Source organism: Xiphophorus hellerii, chromosome 23, assembly GCF_003331165.1.
Source record: "Xiphophorus hellerii strain 12219 chromosome 23, Xiphophorus_hellerii-4.1, whole genome shotgun sequence".
Classification (NCBI taxonomy): Eukaryota; Metazoa; Chordata; class Actinopteri; order Cyprinodontiformes; family Poeciliidae; genus Xiphophorus; species Xiphophorus hellerii.
Window position 1 is genome coordinate 66,327 of NC_045694.1, and position 25,192 is coordinate 91,518.

General features: G+C 45.8%; 2 protein-coding genes across 4 annotated transcripts in view; both read left to right on the plus strand.

Annotated features, from left to right (window-relative positions):
- Positions 1-25,192, plus strand: part of LOC116714596 (alpha-1,3-mannosyl-glycoprotein 4-beta-N-acetylglucosaminyltransferase B) — a 776,799-nt gene that overhangs the window by 21,559 nt on the left and 730,048 nt on the right. The window lies entirely within an intron of this gene.
- The window catches only part of LOC116714595 (transcription factor COE3-like), an 88,799-nt gene that overhangs the window by 14,692 nt on the left and 48,915 nt on the right, over positions 1-25,192 (plus strand). For all 3 annotated transcript variants that reach the window (XM_032555268.1, XM_032555270.1, XM_032555269.1), the window contains exons 4-6: positions 5,758-5,813; positions 11,456-11,529; positions 16,127-16,195. In XM_032555268.1, the coding sequence (XP_032411159.1) occupies positions 5,758-5,813; positions 11,456-11,529; positions 16,127-16,195 (199 nt within the window). The remainder of the gene's footprint in view (positions 1-5,757; positions 5,814-11,455; positions 11,530-16,126; positions 16,196-25,192) is intronic.

Genomic DNA, 25,192 nt, shown 5'->3' on the forward strand with positions numbered 1-25,192 from the left:
CGGGTTCTGCTGTAGAAATCCACTCTGACTGTTTAAGATTTCAGTCTGTGTTTAAACTCACTGTATGCATGAAGCACTACAGGAATAATTTCCTGGAATGACAAATGTCAACAAAACTCTTCTAGTTGCACTGAATCTAAGTTTTTGGTGAAACTTTATTTGACGGGTTGCGACATGACAGCGTCATAAACATGAATAAGCTTTCATTAATATTTATGAATGTTGTCATAAAGTATCATTCGGTAAATAATGACACTTTTAATGCAAAGTTGACATTTTTCAAAATGTCTTTATGACAACTTTGTTGGGATTTGAGTTTTTTGTGTTTATTTTGAGTCCCTGTGCTGCCCTGCCCTCCCCCTGGTTGCTCCCTGGTGTGTCTCGTTTCCCTGATTACCCTCTGGGTATTTAACTCCACCTGTGTACCTTGTTCCTCGTCGGGTCCTTGTCAAGTCAGTTGCAGCAGTCGTCAGTCGTTTTGTCTACGTGCTGTCTGTTGTATTCATGTCCATTCGTGTAGCCAGGTTCTACCTGTGTTGAGCCCTGGTTTTCCACTCAGCAGTGCTGCCTGGTTTTTTGGACTTTGTTGGATTTCTCATCATTAAATATCATCGTTTATCACTGCAACCTGGTTCCACCCCGTCTGCCCCACCACCCACCACCACTTCATGACAAACTTAACATTAACCAAGAATCATCATTTGTCATAAATATGTCATAATAGTTTCCAATTGACAAAAAATAAAATGTTGTTAGACTTAACTGTGACAGCTAAGAGATTATTACCATTGTATGATTAATATTTTCCCTTAAATATTGTACTTGTTACAGATTTCATTAAGTTTTATGACACTGTCAAATGCTTTAATAACAGTCATTAATAATTCCTGTTACATCAAGTAGAGTGAAACAAGTATCAACAGTTATGAAGATGTCATTAAGTGTTATTAGTGTCAAAAGCTTTAATAACACAGTCATTAACACTGAACTACTTATAACTACCATCATAGCTGTAATTATACATTTATTCCTTTATACATTGGAATAAAACAAAAGATAATTTGTTCTTCAAACAGAAGGTTCAACTTCTGGTCAGCTTATTGTAACGCTAAAATACTGATTAAAAAACTAAAACAGAATGAATTATTCTTTAACTGAAGAAAATCGGTTCTTTCAACAGTCCTAATATTTTTGCTCTGATCGTGTCGGCCATCTTCTTCGTTATAGTCTAGCGCTCTGATAACAGAGATCTTCTCGCAGCTGCTGTTACAATTTCTTGAGTCTATCTGACCCATAAAAAGCGTCACAATTTTAAAGCCTTGCTTTCTTTGGTCCAACACTGATAACTAGCACAATATTTACTTCTCATGAATTTTACATCCAACAGTCCACATACAGTTTGCAGTAGGTTGCTTAATTTTGTTCTATCAGTTTTAGATACTGAAATGTTTCCCCACCAGCAACAGTCAGAGGCAACATGCAAAATATACATAAACAATCCAGACTTCTCAAAAAATGCTATGTTGTTGCATTTTGTTCATGCTGCAGTTTATAACTTTAATAAAAAAATATGTTTTCTCCATATTTGTTAAAGCTGTCATCATGTCAGATAATCTGTGAAAACAATCAATCTCCTCCACCTGAGCTGCTATTGCTAGCTAAAGTAAAGCAACGTTCTGACCAAAACAACCAAGTAGAACCAGGAGGAAGGGCTTAGCACTGTCAATCAACCTCATTCACTCGCTGCTAAATGTGCTAATGGTGGAGAAACAACTTATTACAAAAAAACTGTTTATCTGCTGTCACTGGTAGCTAGACTGAGCATTCACAACAGGCTATGCTAGCTGCAGCATAGGGATGAGCAGCACCACATGAGATTGTGATTGATAGCATTAAAACCCGCCTCCTGCCTCTGATTGGTTGTTTCTAGATAATACTGGGAGAAGAAAGAGGAAATTGATTTTTCACAGATTATCTCTCATGCCAAACTGTCGCAACATAATGACAGTTTTAACAAATATGTAAACATATATACAGGGGTTGGACAATGAAACTGAAACACCTGGTTTTAGACCACAATAACTTATTAGTATGGTGTAGGGCCTCCTTTTGCGGCCAATACAGCGTCAATTCGTCTTGGGAATGACATATACAAGTCCTGCACAGTGGTCAGAGGGATTTTAAGCCATTCTTCTTGCAGGATAGTGGCCAGGTCACGACGTGATGCTGGTGGAGGAAAATGTTTCCTGACTCGCTCCTCCAAAACACCCCAAAGTGGCTCAATAATATTTAGATCTGGTGACTGTGCAGGCCATGGGAGATGTTCAACTTCACTTTCATGTTCATCAAACCAATCTTTCACCAGTCTTGCTGTGTGTATTGGTGCATTGTCATCCTGATACACGGCACCGCCTTCAGGATACAATGTTTACCATACCATACCATACCAACTTTATTTATAAAGCACTTTAAAACAACCACAGCTGATACAAAGTGCTGTACATCAAAACACAACATAACAATAAAAAAAACATAAAATAAAAACTTACAGTTTAAAAACAAAAACATACAATTTAAAACTAGATCCCGCTAGAGTTGAAAGCCAAATAAAATAGATGGGTTTTAAGACGAGCTTTAAAAGTGGACAGTGAAGGGGCCTCCCTGACCTGCAAAGGCAAGTTTGAACCATTGGATGCACATGGTCCTCCAGAATGGTTCGGTAGTCCTTGGCAGTGACGCTCCCATCTAGCACAAGTATGGGGCCAAGGGAATGCCATGATATGGCAGCCCAAACCATCACTGATCCACCCTCATGCTTCACTCTGGGCATGCAACAGTCTGGGTGGTACGCTTCTTTGGGGCTTCTCCACACCGTAACTCTCCCGGATGTGGGGAAAACAGTAAAGGTGGACTCATCAGAGAACAATACATGTTTCACATTGTCCACAGCCCAAGATTTGCGCTCCTTGCACCATTGAAACCGACGTTTGGCATTGGCACGAGTGACCAAAGGTTTGGCTATAGCAGCCCGGCCGTGTATATTGACCCTGTGGAGCTCCCGACGGACAGTTTTGGTGGAAACAGGAGAGTTGAGGTGCACATTTAATTCTGCCGTGATTTGGGCAGCCGTGGTTTTATGTTTTTTGGATACAATCCGGGTTAGCACCCAAACATCCCTTTCAGACAGCTTCCTCTTGCGTCCACAGTTAATCCTGTTGGATGTGGTTCGTCCTTCTTGGTGGTATGCTGACATTACCCTGAATACCGTGGCTCTTGATACATCACAAAGACTTGCTGTCTTGGTCACAGATGCGCCAGCAAGACGTGCACCAACAATTTGTCCTCTTTTGAACTCTGGTATGTCACCCATAATGTTGTGTGCATTGCAATATTTTGAGCAAAACTGGGCTCTTACCCTGCTAATTGGACCTTCACACTCTGCTCTTATTGGTTCAATGTGCAATTAATGAAGATTGGCCACCAGGCTGGTCCAATTTAGCCATGAAACCTCCCACACTAAAATGAGAGGTGTTTCAGTTTCATTGTCCAACCCCTGTATATATATCTTTTTGAAAACCTGACTATTATTTTTCTTAGCAGCATAGCAACAGCTAAAGTCGTTCTTGTTTGGAACAAACCATTTCCTGCAGATCCAGGGGGTTCAGGTGAAATATGGATGTGTGTTTTTTGGTCTGGGAGTGGGAACATTTAATTTTTACTGCTAGAAGAAATTTTAGAAAACACAATATAATTAATTTTGTAATACAAGGGCCCAATGTTTTCAAATTTCTATGAAAAAAAAACACTATTTTGTGGGGGGTCCCTGTCAGTCAGGGGCCCTTGGAATTGTCCAAACGTTTTCCCCCGATCCAGCGCCCCCTGCTGACGGGACAACCCCCCTCTTCTCGGCTGTCCGACCGTGACGTCTGCCTTGCTCCTCCTGAGCGTCACACCAAGCGTCACACAGGAGGTTAAAGGTTTCGGACGTTTTTGAAGGATTTTTGGCTTTAATGGTTTTTATTTGACACTGAATTGACAGGAAGGTGGGTTGAGGGGAAAACCTGCGGCAAAAGTCAACAGGCCAGGACTCAAACCCATGATGGCGGAGTCGAGGACTGGGCCTCGGTGCGGGGGTCAAACTCTGACCCCGTCAGTCCAGGTGAACATTCCCCCTGCATGTTCTCCAGCCACTTTAGTCCCTGGACCAGGATGAACCCATCCAGAACCACAACCAGTTGGCTTTGTTGTGAGGTCAAAGGTCTTCCATGGTGTGAAAATGTTTGAAGGCTTTTCTCTGAGCTGGTGAAGAGAGAAGGAAACCGGGAAAGTTCTGATGGGTTGGTTCTGATCCAGTCACCATCAGATCATCAGAGCAGTTTGGGGGATGCTGGCGGTTCCTCTGTAGACCGGCGGTTGGTTCTCCTGGTTTCCATCTGACATCAGGCTTCTACAGACTGCAGATTCCTGGAGCGGCAGCTGAAAGGACCTCAGACGGGTTTTTATCTTTGGTTTCTGCTGAACAAACTGAACCCTCTGTCTGAACCACATTAAGCCCAAATTCAGCCTTTTTGAGCAGCTGAGATTTGCAGCATGGATTGGTGAAGTCGAGTTAACGATTGCCGTTTTCCCAGGTGAGGCAAAGCGACTCACATGATTTAAGATGCGTATTAAAGGTCACCTCAGCTGTGCAGTTTAAAGTCTGGAAAAAGTTTCTCATTATCAGAGCTGCAGACATCTGGAATGTGTGACGGAGCGGACCGGTCCGTCCATCGCGTGGTGGCGGGGTTCCTGGGCTGATTGGAAACACTCCGCTCGGCCCGCGCCGGCCGGGTCCGGACCCCCGCAGAAGACCCGCATAAAGCGGGACATAAAGGAGCGTTTTCCTCCTCAGGCCAATAAATCCCCTTAATACGCAGTGGCGGATTAGCGTGGTACGGAGGTAATTGACCTCATCTGCAACCGGGATGGATAGACGCCATTTAGGCTGCAGAGCGAGGAGTGAATCATGTCAATTAGAAGGCAGAGAAGAAGAAACGGCCCAAACGACGAGGCGGCGCAAATCCATTTCTTCCAGTACAATTAGAGGCGCCGCGCCGCTAACAGGTGTTCCCGGCAATTTTCCTCCTCCGCCCCATGTCGCGTTTGTGTCACATTTACGCCCCGAAGCATCGCTAATAAAACACAAGCAGTCCTGATTGATATTTAATTTGTCTGAGAGCGAGGGTTGCTCCATCCGGTGGAGGCAACGGGGGGCAGAGCGGCAGCGAGAGGCAACGAGAGGCAACCGCCGGGAAATAATGATAAACGCTCTGCAGCATCGCTAATGCTGCGGGGGGAGAGAGGGCAACAGGCAGCAACAACGCTGCAACACGGCAACAACGCGGCAACAACAGAGCAACAACGCGGCAACACAGCAACAACGCGGCAACACAGCAACAACGCTGCAACACAGTAACAACACAACAGAGCAACAACACTGCAACACAGCAACAACAGAGCAACAATCTGGCAACACAGCAACAACACAACAGAGCAACAAAACAGCAACAATCCAGCAACACAGCAACAACGTGGCAACAACAGGGCAACACAGCACCTGGCAGATTGTTGCAACATTTCTTTACAAAATGTTATCAGGACTCAGTTTGTTGCAAGACATCTGGATTCATCACATGTTCATGTGTTCATGTGTTCATGCTGTCGGCTCCCAGAGCGTTTGGTTTCATTTTTCTCTGTTTTTGCTTTTTGTGTTTTCAGGAATCAGAACCGAACAGGATCTTTACGTCCGGCTCATCGACTCCATGACCAAACAGGTGAGACGGCCGGCTAACATACCTGGCTAACACACCTGGCTAACATACCTGGCTAACAGCTTGCTAACCCACCTGGCCATTAAGCTCCAACCAACAAACCTCAGGATGATTCTCATGTTGGTTTTTGACTAAATGTTTGTTCATCTTTTGCTTCAGTCAGTTTTTCTGGTTCAGCTGCTGAAATGTTTTATTCTGACTCACCTGGCAGCTTTTACCGCGTTTTCACCTGAACTCACTTCACCTGCACAGAATCAATTGTCATCCAGTTGCTGCAGAATCACGACCTGACTGGGTTAACTGGAATTTGAACTGTATTTTTATGTCTCTTAAGCTAAAAACATATAAATATCTCGTCTTGTTTGGATGAGGATATTTTTGCTCAGGTTTTGGTTTGTTTCACATCAGGATTCAGAACGATCCCGCCTCTTCGTCCTCCTCTTCCTCTTTAGTTTCTCTTGTTCCTGCCTGCAGCTCTGATGCGTTTTCCTTTCCAGTCGGTGTAACTCGGTCCTGCAGGTTTTCCCATTTTTCCCGTTTTCACTCAGAACCCCTTGTGGGGTTTCAAACTGTGAACGACTTTTCCTCTTCCTCCTCCTCCTCGTCCTCCTCCTCCTCCTTGTCTTCACTGCCAGTAGAAAATGTTTCCAGTCAGTCCGACCTCCCAGCCTCCATCAGCTGCTCTTCCTTCGTTTTTATGCTTCAGCGACTTTAACGACGGCTCAGTTACCCTCAAACCAAACTCTACATGAACGTTTCCAAACAAGCTTTAGTGATTAACGTCACAATTCATCTGGACAAAATCCAGAAAAACAAACTTTGTTGAGGTTTTCCTGAACTGAGTCTGTGACGTTTCATGTGTTCATCCCGTCAGGCTTCAGCCTCCGCTCAGAGCCCACACATTTTAAATGAAGCCAAAGTTTCATGTCTTGATATGTGGACCATCTTGCTGACAGTGAATGTGTTTCACGGAGAGCGCAGCCTGAACGCCTCATGAACTGCTGCTTTCCACCGTTTTCATTCAGCTAAAGTGAAATCTCAGTCGGAGTAAAAAGCCTTTGATAAAAATGTGACTGAAGCTGTTTGATCGCCTGAATCTGTCAGGATCTTCGGTGGTTTTGGTTTTTTCCTGGGTTTGTAGTTTGGTTCATTTATTATCTTGAATAAATGATAAATCATTTTGATCAGATCAACCTCCTTCTGCTCTTAGTTATTATAGTTTATGCTTCTGATTTATGTTGTGCTTATATTTTTGTCTTGTTAGGTTTTCCAATGGTTAGGGTTTCCTCTCCCTCGCCCATTGTGCCATTCTCTCTCCTGTCGGCCAATCAGCTGCAGCCTGTCTCCCAGTATTTAGCCTCCTGCTGCTTCCTGTGATCTCTGATTTTTAACTTCATGTTTATCATTTTTCATTGAATAATTCATATTCACCGTTTCTGCCTTTGGGTCGGATCAAATGACGCATCATGACAGATTTGTGAAAATGAAACTAAATTTTTTGCAACTTTTGTTTTCAATAAAAGAAATCAGTACAAATAAATTTATACTAAAATAAAAGAAACAGATATTACAAGTGTGACATTTACATATTAATAAGTGCTTTTAGTAGTAATATCTATAGTTTGTCATTTATTAATGTTGCCTCCAAATTTACCAGATGGAAAATATTGTGTTGAAACATAAAGTCTGACTTTAACAGGAACTGGTTCTGAAGCGTTCATGGTCTACTAGTCCTGGTTCTTCATTCGGTCAAGAATCTCCACTTTGGTAGAAAAGAATATTTCTGTCATGATTTGCAGTTTCAGAGATGTGGACCCAAAAGCAGAAAGGTAGAGGCAGCAACTGAGTTTGATGATTTAATGAAGATCACCAAAGAGAACAAAAGTCCAGGCAGCACAGGTGAGAACTGAAGCTAGAAATTCAAACACTGGTAGCACTGGAAAACTTGACAAGGCAACGACACGACAAGGATCCGACACAGATGAGTATAAATACATGAGATAATCAATGGAACGAGACAAACTGGATCAATGAAGAGCAAGACATGCAGACACAGGGACTGAAACAACCAGAAACACACACAGAAATCCACATCCTCACAATTTCACACATAGAAGTGAAAAAACTTTATTAAAAAGTAATTAGGTACCAAGGAAGGGACTAAATTTCTAGGTTTAAACTCGCAATTTTTCTAATCAGGCCCAACAGAACCAAAGAGTCATGTCCCATTGGGTGGCGCCACTTCAAGTCAGCTGTCGATTGGCTGATTGGCCGTGGGGACAGGAACCAACACAAACCCCAACAACACCAGCACACATACCATCAAAACCAGCACACACACCAACAAAACCAGCACACACACCATCAAAACCAACACACACACCAACAAAACCAGCACACACAGCATCAAAACCAGCACACACACCATCAAAACCAACACACACACCAACAAAACCAGCACACACAGCATCAAAACCAGCACACACACCATCAAAACCAACACACACACCAACAAAACCAACACACACACCATCAAAACCAACACACACACCAACAAAACCAGCACACACACCATCAAAACCAACACACACACCAACAAAACCAGCACACACAGCATCAAAACCAACACACACACCAACAAAACCAGCACACACAGCATCAAAACCAGCACACACACCATCAAAACCAACACACACACCAACAAAACCAGCACACACAGCATCAAAACCAGCACACACACCATCAAAACCAACACACACACCAACAAAACCAACACACACACCATCAAAACCAACACACACACCAACAAAACCAGCACACACACCATCAAAACCAACACACACACCAACAAAACCAGCACACACACCATCAAAACCAACACACACACCAACAAAACCAGCACACACAGCATCAAAACCAACACACACACCAACAAAACCAGCACACACACCAACAAAACCAGCACACACACCATCAAAACCAACACACACACCAACAAAACCAACACACACACCAACAAAACCAACACACACACCATCAAAACCAACACACCCACCAACAAAACCAGCACACACCCACCAACAAAACTAACACACACACCAACAAAACCAACACACACACCAACAAAACCAACACACACACCATCAAAACCAACACACACACCATCAAAACCAACACACACACCAACAAAACCAACACACACACCATCAAAACCAACACACACACACCAACAAAACCAACACACACACCATCAAAACCAACACACACACCATCAACACCAGCACACACCCCAACAAAACCAACACACACACCAACAAAACCAACACCCACACCATCAACACCAGCACACACACCATCAACACCAGCACACACACCAACAAAACCAGCACACACACCAACAAAACCAGCACACACACCAACAAAACCAACACCCACACACCATCAACACCAGCACACACACCAACAAAACCAGCACACACACCATCAACACCAGCACACACACCAACAAAACCAGCACACACACCAACAAAACCAACACACACCCCAACACCACCGGCTCGGCTCTGTCTGCATGTCACGGATCGATGAACCGAGCCGCTCCAGCCGATCAATAATCACTAAAGTGGCACAGTGACGACACGCTGGAGACAAGAATCCTGACACACACACACACCTCACAGTGACAAACACACACTTTGCTCCCAACTTCACCTCCTGGAGAAGACTCCCCATTGGTCGAAGCCAGACCTTTACAAGACTCCCCATTGGTCGACGTTCCTCAAATTTTGTCCTTACTGGCAGAAAACTCAGATTTTTTCACTTACCATAAAATAAAGCAGAGATGTGAAATACTAAACATGACATCAATGATCCAAACTCTCTAAAGACACTTGGCGCAGCTTGCACCCAGAGTCCGGGTTCACATGGACCATCAGAACCTCCAAGGTCCAGAATTGGTCACCAACTCAGTGAGACGTTCTGGACTGTCTTGTCCATCATATCTTTTAGTGATGAATGTAAATGCTGACATTAGCCTTAGCTGCTACATGTTTAGTCTTGAGATGCTATTTTAGACTAGCATAGCTTCTGAGAGGCTAACTATCAGCGCCGCCAGCGTCAGACGTTATGATGAAGCAGCTAAGGAGCGTCCAGGTGTTTCCACCAACGCAGCTCCTGATGCGGCCGCATGTCGTCCGCTCCGGTCCAGAGCAACAGAGCAGGATCAATAACGCTCAACTAGTCGTTATGCTAAAAGTATCGTCCCCCAGGGGTGTGTGTGTGTGTGTGTGAGGTTTGTTTCCAACATAACGGTGGATGAGGTAGTGGGAGGTCAGAGCAGGAGAACACACACTCAGGATCTTAGTGGAGAACATTTACAGTTATTGTCAAGTTCTGTTAGGTTTAATTTACTGTGCGATCCCCACTTGAAGAGGATAGGTCTCTACTGTGGAACATAACTGGATTTCACTCAAGGAGTCTTCATTTTGGTTAGTCCATCTTTATTTTTCACAATTTTTGTAGTCCAACCACATAGGTGAAAAACCTCAAAACAAACAGAAACACATCTATTACAATCTGAAATTAACAAGATAAATTTCCACCCCTTTAAACCATTTAATCCTAAAGTATAATAAACAGCAAATGTTTTATAATAAAATTCAATGCCAATAAATAAATTAGCATATTTAACAACATTTAATTTCATAGTCAAACATCCTAACCAACATTTTTTTTCACTTTCTACTTCAACCAATAAACACCAAGTGTATTGTCTTTTTTTTCTTTTTCTTTTCAATAATATTAACTCTCAAACAATCAATCCAAGTCCATGTTTATGAGCAACAGTATTGTAAGCTTACCGGCTGTCCTTCACAGTTTTTTAGAAACTTTTGCACAGTTTCAATTTACGTGCTACCAGGATTGTTTGCTGTCATGCTGTGGCACTTCAAAACCAGGAGTGACAGGTCAGTCACCCCTTAAGGACCTACACTCTGATTGGTAGGAGATTGAATCCACCTGGTTCTCATCACACCAGCAGAGAAGAAAGCTGCAGCAGAGGGGAGTGGCTTGCTGGCAGTTTGTCAGAACAGTCATTGTGGTAAAACACACACAGGTTCCCAATCTGAGCTCTGACAGGGAATTCTGGGAAGAATGAGGGAGGGGCGGAGGGTCCGTCCTGATCAGCTGATAAGAATCCTGGTTCTGGTTCTGTGGGTAGAGCAGCCATCTTGTGACCAGAAAGTTGTAGGTTTGATTTCAGCCTCTGAGCAAAGCAACAAGCTGCATGTGGCTCCAGAGCAAAACGTTTACAACTTCAGTCCATTGATGATTCCAGCGAGCCGGTCCAGAACCTAAAGGGGACGAGTCCTAAAGGGGACGAGTCCGAAAGGGGAAAGACTCTCAGGTTGAGGAAGTGATGCAATCATCACTTCCAGGAAGTGAGGAAGTGATGCAATCATGTAGTGATCTTTGCAGCAGGGAAATCTAAACCCTGCCGGAATCTGCTCAGCTGTTGAGTCGGGATTCTTCTCTGTTCCAGTGAACTGGTTTATTCCCAGATTAAACTGGTTTGAATGAAACGGCAGTGTTAGAGAAATGTTCTCCATGTCAGAAGTGACCTGCTTCTCCCGCTTGTGTCTCTGCAGCCGATCCTGTACGAAGGTCAGGACAAGAACCCAGAGATGTGCCGCGTCCTGCTCACCCACGAGATCATGTGCAGGTAAGAACCGGCGGCCAGGTGAGTCTACAGGTGACCCGTCGCCCTGCGGCGCCTGCATGAGCTCTGCTGTCCTGCAACAACATCTGGAACAGCACCAAGCAGGGGAACCACCAGGAATCTTGGGCCCCATGACAAAAAAATTGATTAATTTTGTAATTGACAGGGCCCCATTTTTTTTAATTTCTATGAAAAAAAAAAATCTGCGGTGGGCCCCCTGTTGGTCAAGGGTCCTAATTTCAAGGGGCCCCTATACAGGGCCCCTGGCACCAAGTACTGGTGAAGGGTTTTATTGGACAGTTTGGTCGGTGGTTTCTGGACATTAACGTCTCTAAAACCAAACGATGTCAATCGATTTTAGAAAGAATCCGCTTTATTCATCCGTTTTATTCAGATTGTTCAACGTTATAAATATCTTGGAACAATTATCAATAACCGCTTGACCTTTGAGGTCAACGCAGATGCAGTCTGTGCTACAACTCAGCAGCGCTTGCATTTTACCAGAAATTAAGGAGTTTTAATGTTGACATTGTTTTAATAAAAATATTTGACTCGTTTTATTGAGTCAGTTTTAACCTTTTCTTTACGTTGTTGGTTTGAGGGTCTAACCCTGAAAAATAAGCAGAGAACAATCTGCATTATATGGTAGTAATTGATAAGAGCGTTAGCGCTACAGAGCCAGAGTAAAGAGGAAGGCTAAAGCGATCCGATCTGACCGTCATCGTCCTGCTTTCTGCTCCTAGATACTCGGCGATTAAATGTAACACAAAGACGTCTAGATGTTCACTAGACCTAAACAAACTGTGGTGGCGTATATTGTACAGCGTGCTACATGGATGTTGTGGTGTGTTTTTATTGTTATTATTTTTTATGTATTTATCTGCAGTTGACCTTGCTGTCTCCAAAGCTAATTTTCCAGTGGCTAACAGGAGCTAACAGGTGTCTGATGTGAACTCTGAAACATGCAAACACACATAAAACTAACGAAAACAAAAAAAACAATTAATCACAATCAAAACTAAAACTTCAATAGCCTTATTAGCTTAGCTATACACCCACCTAGCCTTATTAGCTTAGCTATACAGCTGCTGCCCAAGCTACCTGTATGGGAGCTGAGAGCGACTGGCAGGAGGGGGAGGGGCCTAATCAGTGCTGTTCCTCTGTTATCCATCATTTCAAACATAAACAGCTGTTAAGCCATAAAATGCTGTCTAGAAAAATAATTCCCCTCTAGAGCAGCGCCCCTAGGCGTTGAATACAGTGCATAGCCACCTTTTGCGCCACTGTTTGTAATAATAATAATAATAATAATAACTGTGAATTAAATAGAAAACCTTAAAAGTAAGGGGGAAAACACAACAGTTGGAAAACAGCTATTAATAGCATTTCAATTACTTCAAATGAACAGACACATCTTCACTAGATACTGTCTGGGAAGTTGTAGCTAAAATGTTCAAATGTTCAACTAGGAAACGGTTGCAGAAAGTTGGTGTTGAGTGAAGTTTGCTGTTAGTAATTACTTCAAGTGAACTGCGCCTGTTTCCACGTTTGAATGAATCTGTTTTAGTACATATGAATGGTTACCATCTCATCAGTCTTAGAGCTAAGAATAAGTTAGAATCTGCTGGTTCTGATGGGATTTGTTACACACTGGGGTCCGGTACCGGTACCGGTACAAGATTTTGAGAACGGCTTCACTGTAGGGAATTTAAAACACGAATTCATCTGTTTATACATTATAGTTTTTTTCTTATTCTGAAATGTTTCTGGACTGTCAGCGCTGTGATGGAGTCTCTCCCTCTCTCTCTTTTTCTCTCCCTCTCTCTTTTTGTCTCTCTCCCTCTCTCTCTCCTTTTCTATCTCTGCCTTTCCTTCCCTTCCTGGAGCTCAAACCGTTAGCAGCCAAGTTTGACGTCTGTCTGCGTCTGCTGGACCAGCTGATGCTAGCAGTCCGTGTGGCTAACAGCTGATGCTAGCAGTCCGTGTGGCTAACAGCTGATGCTAGCAGTCCGTGTGGCTAACAGCTGATGCTAGCAGTCCGTGTGGCTAACAGTTGATGCTAGCAGTCCGTGTGGCTAACAGCTGATGCTAGCAGTCCGTGTGGCTAACAGTTGATGCTAGCAGTCCGTGTGGCTAACAGCTGATGCTAGCAGTCCGTGTGGCTAACAGCTGATGCTAGCAGTCCGTGTGGCTAACAGCTGATGCTAGCAGTCCATGCATCTGGACCGGACCTCCAGCGATGGGAGAAGTTGGAGTTTGAACCGTGTGAGGTTCCGCCGCTGCATCGATCCGTCGCTGCAGCTTCAGCCGCTTCTAATGATTCATTAAAGCTCCTAACTGGAATTATTGTCAGATGGAACAAGAAAATCTGATTTAAATGCCAGGAAATTCATGCAGCTGATCAATAATTCAAGGCCTCGTCATCCCAAGAATTCAGTTGGATCGATCAGAACCATGAAAGTTCTGCTAACTGAGATTCAGCGCAGATTTGAGAACATCTGCAGCAAAGGAAATCATTTCTAACCGCTAATCTGATGGTTCCTGCAGACATGAAGCCGTTTGATTTGGAGGGAAAGAAGTTCTGCTGCAGAACCGGCCCGTCGTCCTGCTCGGTTATCAGAGCGTCACGGCCTCGGGGCGCTGGGTTTCACCGGATGTGACATCACAACCCGGATGTTCTCTGGGGGTCCTGAAGTGCAGCTGAGCGCTGCAGCCGGATTGTTCTGTCTGCAGCAGCTGCAGCAATTTGTTTTATTTCACCTCCAACACACACACACACACACACACACACACACACTCCTCTCAGTCATTAGCCGGCCGCTGTCGGCCGCCCGGGGCCGGGGGGAAGCGTCATTAAGGCGGCACGCTGGACGCTCAGCCAAGGTTTGTTTTGGTGTTTGGAAAGGGGCCCCGGTCCCCGGAGGGGCCCCAGCAGAGGCTCCTGGGGTCCGGTTTGTTTATAACACTTCTTTGGCGGTTTGGAGGAGCTTGTCACCACAGCAGCACCACTGGGTTTCCAATGCTAATTGGTCTCCTGGAACTTTCACTAATGGTTCCTCGTAGCTGGGGAATAAATTATTGTGGCAACAGTCGCGCGGCAGCAGCCGCCCAGACACAAACACTGCGCTGATTTTCTGATTTTTCTCTACTTACAGATCAAACGGCGTGATAAATGATTCATAAAGCGTCTCATTTGGCATTCGAAGCCTCGATTTGACGCTTGTTTGTCAAATGGCAATTTGATTCAGGACAGCAGGGGGCCGATGCTGGAGTGTAATTGGACGTCACGGGTCAGATGCAGCGTGATTAATTTTTAAGAATTACCGGAAGATATGCTAATGCTGCTCAGCGCCGTAAGAGAAGAAGAAGCTTGTCAGAAGATTAGATCTGATGTTGACTTCATGTCTGGTTATTAATGATGGATAAATTCCAGGAAATTCATTGGAACAAATCTGGGAATGTTTCCTCTGAGGCTGAAACGGGAACGACTCGGATCGTCTGAACCGGATCCGATTCATTTCATTTTACTGTGAAAATGTTCATAATGGCAGCTCGCGATTTTCCCTGCGCTTTGACTGTCAGGCAGCTTCTCGCGAAGGATTATGGGAACAAACTCAAGCAGATCCGTTTACATGTGAACCTTTAAATGCATTTCTTCTGATCCAGGATCAGTAATGCACTGGAACGCTTACTGCGCCTGCAGGCGAAACTCAGGGCTGCAAAAACATTTTAATAACCCTCAAAAAGAAATTAAAGGTGGAATCAAAATGATCCGGTTCGGATTCTTTCACTTTTCATTCTCTTTGCTAATAAAGCAAATAAACTAAAGTCAGTTTGATGATTTTACTATTTAAATGTGTAAAATTTTCTCCTAATCTTCTGATTTCAGGCCTTCATGGATGTTCATACAAACTTTATTTTCATGTTTTAAAAATTTTAATAGAATCTGTTTTGATTCTTTTTTTTAAATTTGTTTTATTGTCATAAAATTATCCTTAAATATTTCAGCTGGATTTTTAGGAACAGAAACTTTTTTTTGTATCATGAGTTGAAAACCCGTTCCGGTTCCAGTTCCGGTTCCGGTTCTGATCTTCACTTTAAAAGTCCAAATGTCCTGCGGGACTCAAACGCTGAGCTCCACCCGGCTCTGCAGCGCCCACATAGAAACCCAGCGCTCCTCAGAGTTCTAGTTCTGGACGGCTGCAGCAACATGTGGGGGCGGGGCTGTGACCTCTGACCCGCAACAGTTAGCGGTTAACCGCTAGCCACTCTAATGTCATTTATTCAAACTCCTGAAATGTGTTTGAGTCAGAACTACCCAGCGGCTCGGCCCGTCTGGGTCGGTTCTGGACTCAGCCCGGTTCAGGCTCCAGAATCTCCAGAACTGCCTGAATGGGTTTTGTTCTGGTTCTGACTGATCGGTTCTGTCGACATGGGGAAGATCCCTTCCAGGCCCGGTTCTGAGATGAAGACGATGCTGCAGACATGAGTTCAGATTGGGTGGAAGAGTCGACAGAACCAGAACCAGAACCGATCTGCTACCAGGTGGTTCTGAAGACTCTGGCCCGTTCTAACGGTTCTCTTTCTCTTCCTTCCACAGTCGGTGCTGCGACAAGAAGAGCTGCGGGAACCGGAACGAAACGCCTTCGGACCCGGTCATCATCGACAGGTAGGAACACGCCTGACCTCACATGACCTCACATGACCTCACTTGACGTCGCTCTGATGGGTTCAGCTTCCTGTCTCTCTTCACTTCAGGCTGGTCAGTAATCTGGGCTCATAGTACTGGTTCTGTTGGTCGGTTCCGGTTCTGGTCGGTGAACAGCAGGTGTTTCTGAGCCTTTGGAGCAGCATCAGTCTGAGCTGCGGCCTAATTAAAGCACGGCGCAGCTGGCGCGGCGGCGGCGGCTCCGTTTCTGCTTGTTTCTCACCTCCCACTTCCTGCGAACCGTTTCATCAACACCAGGAAGCGGCGAAAACACGATCAGAGCGGCGGCAAGTCGAGGCCGCCGCCGCCGCCGCTTCTCCTTCATCTCCGAAGATCCGGGAAACAGCTGCCGGTTCTGATGAGCCGCTGACTCTGCACCAGAACCAGCAGAACCAGAACCAGGAGCCTCCTGCTCAGTTCAAACCGAGTCAGGAGCAGCAGAACTCGTCCTCGCTCCGTCCTTGGACCCGGCGTCCGTCTGTGATTGGCTGAGTTGCTGCAGGGGGCGGGGGGTGTTGGTCTGTGGCCAGGTGAGACGCTTCATCCAGCAGAGCTGCAAGTCCCAACCTGCCAGAGACACACACACACACACACATACACACACACACACACGGAGCGACCTCTCACCTCTGATGGGTTTTTCTGTCGCCTCTCGATGTTTCATCACACAATTCGGCTCAGACGGCCTTTCACAATAAAAGCACAAACTGGGGACTCAATCTCAGCGGACTTCTGGTTCTGGAGGTTCTGGTTCTGGAGGTCCTGGTTCTGGAGGTTCAGGTGTTTGGTTAGAAATGCTGTTGATTTGTTTTACTGTGTTCTGCTGGTTCTGAGTCCAGTTGTTATCGGACCACTGAGGTTCTGGTTTTTTTGGTTTGGACCTTTCCTTCAGTTCTGTTCCGGTGCAGAAATAACAAGTCGGTGTTCTGGTCTGATTGGATCGGTTCTGTCCTGCCTCGGATGGACCAGCTGAAGCTCTGCTTCCTACAGCCGGGCCCGATCCAACCAGAACCAGGTCAGGTCTCAGTGGGTCGGTGTTTCCTGTCTGAACTTATTGGTTCCTTCGGTTTCTCTGCATTTGACTCTGTGACTCTGACACAGGAACCGACAACCAAGACACACAGACACACACACCCCTACACACACACACACATGCATACACACACATGCATACACACACCCACACCCCCCTCTCTCTCTCTCTCTGGACCTTTGATGTTGTTGGTTCTCGGTTCTCTGCTGATTTACGGCTCCACTGGTTTTGCTGCGTTTTGGAGCTCGTTAACAAATGCAGGGATTTATTGCGGTGTTGCCCCCCCTTCCCCACCCTTCTGCCCCCCTGTGTAGGTGGGTGGGGGATTGGAGGGGCAACATGGCGCTTTTCAGTGACACATCATGCAAATGATGCAGCTGCCGTAAAGTCGGCCTCTGGCTGGATTTAATCAAACATCGTCTGTTTCTGAACTCCAGTTTCTATTTTCCCTCCATCACCTAACATGGTGCAGCGCCACCTGCAGGCTGCCTCAGGTTTAACTGTTTTGAGTGCGTTTGCAGTGATGCAGTCTTTGGTTGCATGAGGCTTTCAGAGGCCGCCCCGCTGCAGCCGCCCCGCTGCAGCCGCCCCGCTGCAGCCGCCCCGCTGCAGCCGCTGTGTGTGAATATAAATGCGAGCCGATGCTCCTCTCATTCGCTTTGTTTCCCCGTTTGCCGGTTAATGGCTGAAATCCTGCCGATGCAGCAGATCACGGCGCTGACGGATCACCGCAGCTTCACTGTTATTACACGCTAATATTGCAATTAGATGGGTGGCCAAGTTGCCCGAGCGGGGCAATAAATTGCCACAGAGTGTCAAAGCGGTGGAGGAGGCTGGGCTGTAATTACCCGCAGCGCCGGCGGTGCCCCCGCCTCCCTCACCTCCTGAGCCTTACATGGAGGTCACGACCCCTCAGAGGCTCCATTTACAGCACTGGGGAGGCGCGCTTAGCGTGATGGAGAGTGACCTTTAACCTCAAACAAGCAGGGGCCTCACACAGACAACTTGCACTAATGTGAAAGGACTGACATCTGAAGCCGCGCCTGGCCTCCATCTTGGATCTTAAATCAAGTTTTCAGGCAGAAAAGGCGTTGTCCTCTGGCTCTGGTTCTGAACCGGAACCGGAGCGGATCTCTAAGCCGCTCCGTGATTTCTGAACTACCAGCAGTGTTTTACAGTGCATTCTCTGAGCTCTAACTTCCTGGTTTTAGGCAGAACGCCAGCTGCAGCGTTCAGGATCAACACTGAGGTCCAACAGAACCAGAACCAGCTCTGCGGTTCTTCCAGTCTGTGTTTATGTGGATGCCATTGAACACTTTGACTAGGCCAGTCTCAGCACTGTTGTCAGTGATGCTGATTTAACCAGATTGTTGTTCAGATCAGATCTTGAAGGAAAGTTAGGATGTGAAGAGGAGACGACAGATTTATTATTTCTTAGTTTTTATGGTTGACTTGTTGAAATTGAATCATTGTTTTCTGCATATTGTTGCTCTGGATTTGGTGTTTAGCTGCAGCTGTTCCCACCGAGGTCCACATCTCATTACATCACTAAAACAATTTTTAGAATTTTAACAAAAACAAAACAAGCAAACAGCAGCAAAGAAGATGTTGTGGCAGAAAACATGACATTTTTTCCATTTCTCTGGGAAGAAGGTTTCAGGTCGGCTGCAGGCGCTGTTAGATCCAGTGGCTCAGTCAAAGGACGGTTGGCTAACCTGTCAACGGTGGTAAACAAGGTACAGGCGACGTTGATGTTTTTGCTTATGATTCAACCAAAGAACGTTTGGTTTCATAATAAATATGAAGTTCAGTTTTACATCATTTCCATTCAGCCTTCAAGGCTCCAATCACTTCTTACCAGTGGAGCATTTCTCCACAGAGATTTCTTCCTTCCACACAATCTTCACTACAATGGAACCAATGGTATCTGACATGTATATTGAAAATGATCTACCAGCTCATCTCCTGGCTTACAGCACAGAGAGATTTAAAGTTTCTGCTGAGTTTTCCATGAAATAATGTTTGGTAATAAACACTTTGCTTTGTGATTCAGCAGAGATTGAACTTTCAGAGTTAACAGAGAAATGATGCGACAGAACGACATCAACAGAGATATTAATAATATTCCCAGCCTGACTGGTGATCAGCTCCAGCGTCTCCTCATGTGTTTCCTGCCCAGCATGTTGAGTCGAACTGAAGCTAGCAGCAATAGCTCAGCTTTTTGCCCGTCTGTCTTCAGGTTGTCAGCATGGATGTTGAAATCTCCCTCAATTATTAATCAGTCATAATCAATAAGATAACAGGTAAAGGCTCATTAAAGTCATTGGGAAAATTTGCGACATTTTTAGTTTTTGCATAAAGTTAGTTTCAGAGATTTTAACTAAATTCTCAAATATTAAAAGGAGTCAAATTAAACATTTTACAGCTTAGTGAATCATAAAGTATTTTAGCTCCCTTATATTTTATTTTCTCACTTAAATTATTAGGAGTTGCTGATTCAGTTAGTACAGGTGCTTCGTTATTGTTATCCAACATTTATCAGATCCAGTTTAAGTGACTCTGTGTTTCTAATTCTTCACAGTGAGTTTTCTTTAGGCAGCGGATCAATGTGAGGATTAAATTTAAATCACTGCCTTTATTTTTTCTGTTTGCTGTTAATTTTCAATTTCATTTAGACAGGCATTCTGCCGAGTCGCATTCTGCAGGAAGACCAGTGTAAACGTCAGAGTTCAGATATGCAGAGTGCAGGAGGTTCTGATGAAGTTTTGCTTTTTGGGTTCTCAGAAGAGAAGTGATCCATGGCGGTTCAGTTCAGGCGTTGAGATGCATCAGTCCTGGGGGAGACGCTTCTGATGAGCTGCTGTGGCTTCAGAAGGTGTTGAAGGGGAAACAGGAGGAGGAGAACCGGCAACTTCGTCTCCAACTGGTGTGATGATCGCTTATCGGTTTGTTCTGGCACAGTGTGCTACCGACATTCAGACGGTTCCTTGGCATTCAGACGGTTCCTTGGCATTCAGACGGTTCCTTGGCATTCAGACGGTTCCTTCGTATTCAGACAGTTCCTTCGTATTCAAACGTCCCTTCGCATTCAGACGGTCCCTTCGCATTCAGACGGTCCCTTCGCATTCAGACGGTCCCTTCGCATTCAGACGGTCCCTTCGCATTCAGACGGTCCCTTCGCATTCAGACGGTCCCTTCGCATTCAGACGGTCCCTTCGCATTCAGACGGTCCCTTCGCATTCAGACGGTCCCTTCGCATTCAGACGTTCCTTGGCATTCAGACGGTTCCTTGGCATTCAGACGTTCCTTCGCATTCAGACGGTTCCTTCGCATTCAGACGGTCCCTTCGCATTCAGACGGTTCCTTGGCATTCAGACGGTTCCTTGGCATTCAGACGTCCCTTCGCATTCAGACGTTCCTTGGCATTCAGACGTTCCTTGGCATTCAGACGTTCCTTGGCATTCAGACGGTCCCTTCGCATTCAGACGTTCCTTGGCATTCAGACGGTTCCTTGGCATTCAGACGTTCCTTCGTATTAAGACAGTTCCTTCGTATTCAGACAGTTCCTTGGCATTCAGACGGTCCCTTCGCATTCAGACGGTCCCTTGGCATTCAGACGGTCCCTTGGCATTCAGACGTTCCTTGGCATTCAGACGTTCCTTGGCATTCAGACGGTTCCTTAGCATTCAGACGGTTCCTTAGCATTCAGACGGTTCCTTAGCATTCAGACGGTTCCTTGGCATTCAGACGTTCCTTCGTATTCAGACGTTCCTTGGCATTCAGACGGTTCCTTGGCATTCAGACGTTCCTTCGTATTCAGACGGTCCCTTCGCATTGAGACAGTTCCTTCGTATTCAGACGTCCCTTCGCATTGAGACAGTTCCTTCGTATTCAGACGTCCCTTCGCATTGAGACAGTTCCTTCGTATTCAGACGTCCCTTCGCATTCAGACGTCCCTTCGCATTCAGACGTTCCTTGGCATTCAGACGGTTCCTTAGCATTCAGACGGTTCCTTAGCATTCAGACGGTTCCTTAGCATTCAGACGGTTCCTTCGTATTCAGACGTTCCTTGGCATTCAGACGGTTCCTTGGCATTCAGACGGTTCCTTGGCATTCAGACGGTTCCTTCGTATTCAGACGGTCCCTTCGCATTCAGACGGTCTCTTCGTATTCAGACGTCCCTTCGCATTGAGACAGTTCCTTGGTATTCAGACGTCCCTTCGCATTCAGACGTTCCTTAGCATTCAGACGGTTCCTTAGCATTCAGACGGTCCCTTGGCATTCAGACAGTCCCTTCGCATTCAAACTGTCACTTCGCATTCAGACGTTCCTTCTCATTCAGTCGCTTCCTTCGCATTCAGACGGTCGCTTCGCCTTCAGACGGTCGCTTCGCATTCAGACGGTCGCTTCGCATTCAGACGTTCCTTCGTATTCAGACGGTTCCTTCGTATTCAGACGGTTCCTTCGTATTCAGACGGTTCCTTGGCATTCAGACGGTTCCCTGGCATTCAGACGGTTCCTTGGCATTCAGACGGTTCCTTGGCATTCAGACGGTTCCTTGGCATTCAGACAGTTCCTTGGCATTCAGACGTCCCTTCGCATTCAGACGTTCCTTGGCATTCAGACGGTTCCTTGGCATTCAGACGTTCCTTCGTATTCAGACAGTTCCTTCGTATTCAGACAGTTCCTTCGTATTCAGACAGTTCCTTCGTATTCAAACGTCCCTTCGCATTCAGACGTTCCTTCGCATTCAGACGGTCCCTTCGCATTCAGACGGTCCCTTCGCATTCAGACGGTCCCTTCGCATTCAGACGGTTCCTTGGCATTCAGACGTTCCTTGGCATTCAGACGGTCCCTTCGCATTCAGACGGTTCCTTGGCATTCAGACGGTCCCTTCGCATTCAGACGTTCCTTGGCATTCAGACGTTCCTTGGCATTCAGACGTTCCCTGGCATTCAGACGGTTCCTTGGCATTCAGACGGTTCCTTGGCATTCAGACGGTTCCTTGGCATTCAGACAGTTCCTTGGCATTCAGACGTCCCTTCGCATTCAGACGTTCCTTGGCATTCAGACGGTTCCTTGGCATTCAGACGTTCCTTCGTATTCAGACAGTTCCTTCGTATTCAGACAGTTCCTTCGTATTCAGACAGTTCCTTCGTATTCAAACGTCCCTTCGCATTCAGACGTTCCTTCGCATTCAGACGGTCCCTTCGCATTCAGACGGTCCCTTCGCATTCAGACGGTCCCTTCGCATTCAGACGGTTCCTTGGCATTCAGACGTTCCTTGGCATTCAGACGGTCCCTTCGCATTCAGACGGTTCCTTGGCATTCAGACGGTCCCTTCGCATTCAGACGTTCCTTGGCATTCAGACGTTCCTTGGCATTCAGACGTTCCTTGGCATTCAGACGGTTCCTTAGCATTCAGATGGTTCCTTAGCATTCAGACGGTTCCTTAGCATTCAGACGGTTCCTTAGCATTCAGACGGTTCCTTGGCATTCAGACGTTCCTTCGTATTCAGACGTTCCTTGGCATTCAGACGGTTCCTTGGCATTCAGACGTTCCTTCGTATTCAGACGGTCCCTTCGCATTGAGACAGTTCCTTCGTATTCAGACGTCCCTTCGCATTGAGACAGTTCCTTCGTATTCAGACGTCCCTTCGCATTGAGACAGTTCCTTCGTATTCAGACGTCCCTTCGCATTCAGACGTCCCTTCGCATTCAGACGTTCCTTGGCATTCAGACGGTTCCTTAGCATTCAGACGTTCCTTCGTATTCAGACGTTCCTTGGCATTCAGACGGTTCCTTGGCATTCAGACGTTCCTTCGTATTCAGACGGTCCCTTCGCATTCAGACGGTCCCTTCGTATTCAGACGTCCCTTCGCATTGAGACAGTTCCTTCGTATTCAGACGTCCCTTCGCATTCAGACGTTCCTTGGCATTCAGACGGTTCCTTAGCATTCAGACGGTTCCTTAGCATTCAGACGGTCCCTTGGCATTCAGACAGTCCCTTCGCATTCAAACTGTCGCTTCGCATTCAGACGTTCCTTCTCATTCAGTCGCTTCCTTCGCAATCAGACGGTCGCTTCGCATTCAGACGGTCGCTTCGCATTCAGACGTTCCTTCGCATTCAGACGATTCCTTCGCATTCAGACGATTCCTTGGCATTCAGACGTTCCTTGGCATTCAGACGTTTCCTTCGCATTCAGAAGGTCCCTTCGCATTCAGACGTTCCTTCGCATTCAGACGTTCCTTCGCATTCAGACGTTCCTTCTCATTCAGACGTTTCCTTCGCATTCAGAAGGTCCCTTCGCATTCATACATTCCTTCGCATTCAGACGTTCCTTGGCATTCAGACGTTCCTTGGCATTCAGACGTTTCCTTCGCATTCAGACGTTTCCTTCGCATTCAGAAGGTCCCTTCGCATTCAGACGTTCCTTCGCATTCAGACGTTCCTTCTCATTCAGACGTTTCCTTCGCATTCAGAAGGTCCCTTCGCATTCAGACGTTCCTTCGCATTCAGACGTTCCTTCTCATTCAGACGTTTCCTTCGCATTCAGAAGGTCCCTTCGCATTCAGACGTTCCTTCGCATTCAGACAGTTCCTTCTCATTCAGACGTTCCTTGGCATTCAGACGGTCCATCCATCACTCGCATCCATCGCTCTGCATCCACCGTTCCATCGCTCTGCATCCATTGCAAACCTCTATAAGTGTGATTATAAGGTCTGGCGCTGTAGGAGCCATATATACATTTTTGGAGCTTAATACAAAATGTTATTTTGTGTTTATGTGAGTTAAGTATTTACTCTGTTATTTGAAAAAGATAAGCGTCTGTAATTGTATTGTGTTTGAGCTTATGACATGGTGCCTTTTGATTGGTTAGTGACTAATTAGTTTATGAAAGACGAAAGTACTTGCTCTTTGTAGAAGTCTGGCACCTAGAGAGTAACACAGTCTTTTGACCGTCACTTTCTATTTGTTTTGAATCTGTTTGTTATTTTTATTTTCTTTTAAATTCAGTAAAGACTTAAAGATGACCGTCGGATTCAAGACCTCTTTTATTTTTAGAAGAAACGTGTCGCGTATGAAAGAGCTTTAAGGGGCCAGACTAGTGAGAGCTTGCCGCACTTACAGGCGCTGATCGAGCCAGGCAGTCGGTGGGGCTTTAGTACTTGACACGTATTCTCTGAACAGATCCTTCATGGATGAAAGAAATGTCGGCACAATCAAACCTGCGGCGCCTTCCAAACAAACCGCTTTGAGTGAGAGGTGATAATGTATAAAACATCTTTACTATGATCAACATAATGTTGGTTTTTCACATCTTTTACAGATATTACTCTGTATGAGATGGTTGAAGAAACCCCTTGTGACGACCCCCTGCTTTTTTGCACTGTGGCCGGCTAACTATGCTTCAGTTAAGGTCTTGGAGATGGGAGGCGCTTATGGTCCACCTGCACCGTATCTATTGAGCACTCGCTTATTTATGGAGATCCAGAACCAGATCCAGAGGCGGAGCCGGAACCAGACGGCCTGAGGCGCATCTGTCGCCTGACGCAGTGTTGGAGCCAGTTTGGGGTTCTGATCGACCGCATGTGGAGGCGTCGCCTGACCGGACCTTGGAGCAGATGTCGAGACCTGTGGGGGGCCAGCCGGTCCGTGTCCGAAGAAGATCTGTGCCTGACAGAGGACCAGATTGAGGGGCGCACACACCTGTGTAGCGGTTCCTACTGCTAGACTTCATTTTAATAATAAAAGAATCTAGAGGGCTTAAAACGGTTCATGTTGTGCCCCCCCAGATTGTTGTTGTGGTCATCTGAGCCGGGCTGGAACTCATTAATAAAAGAAACTTCAGTTCCCTTCAGGAACCTTTGAAAACGAATCACGTCCATCAAAGTTAGGTTTGCAGAGAGTAATTAAACCTAAG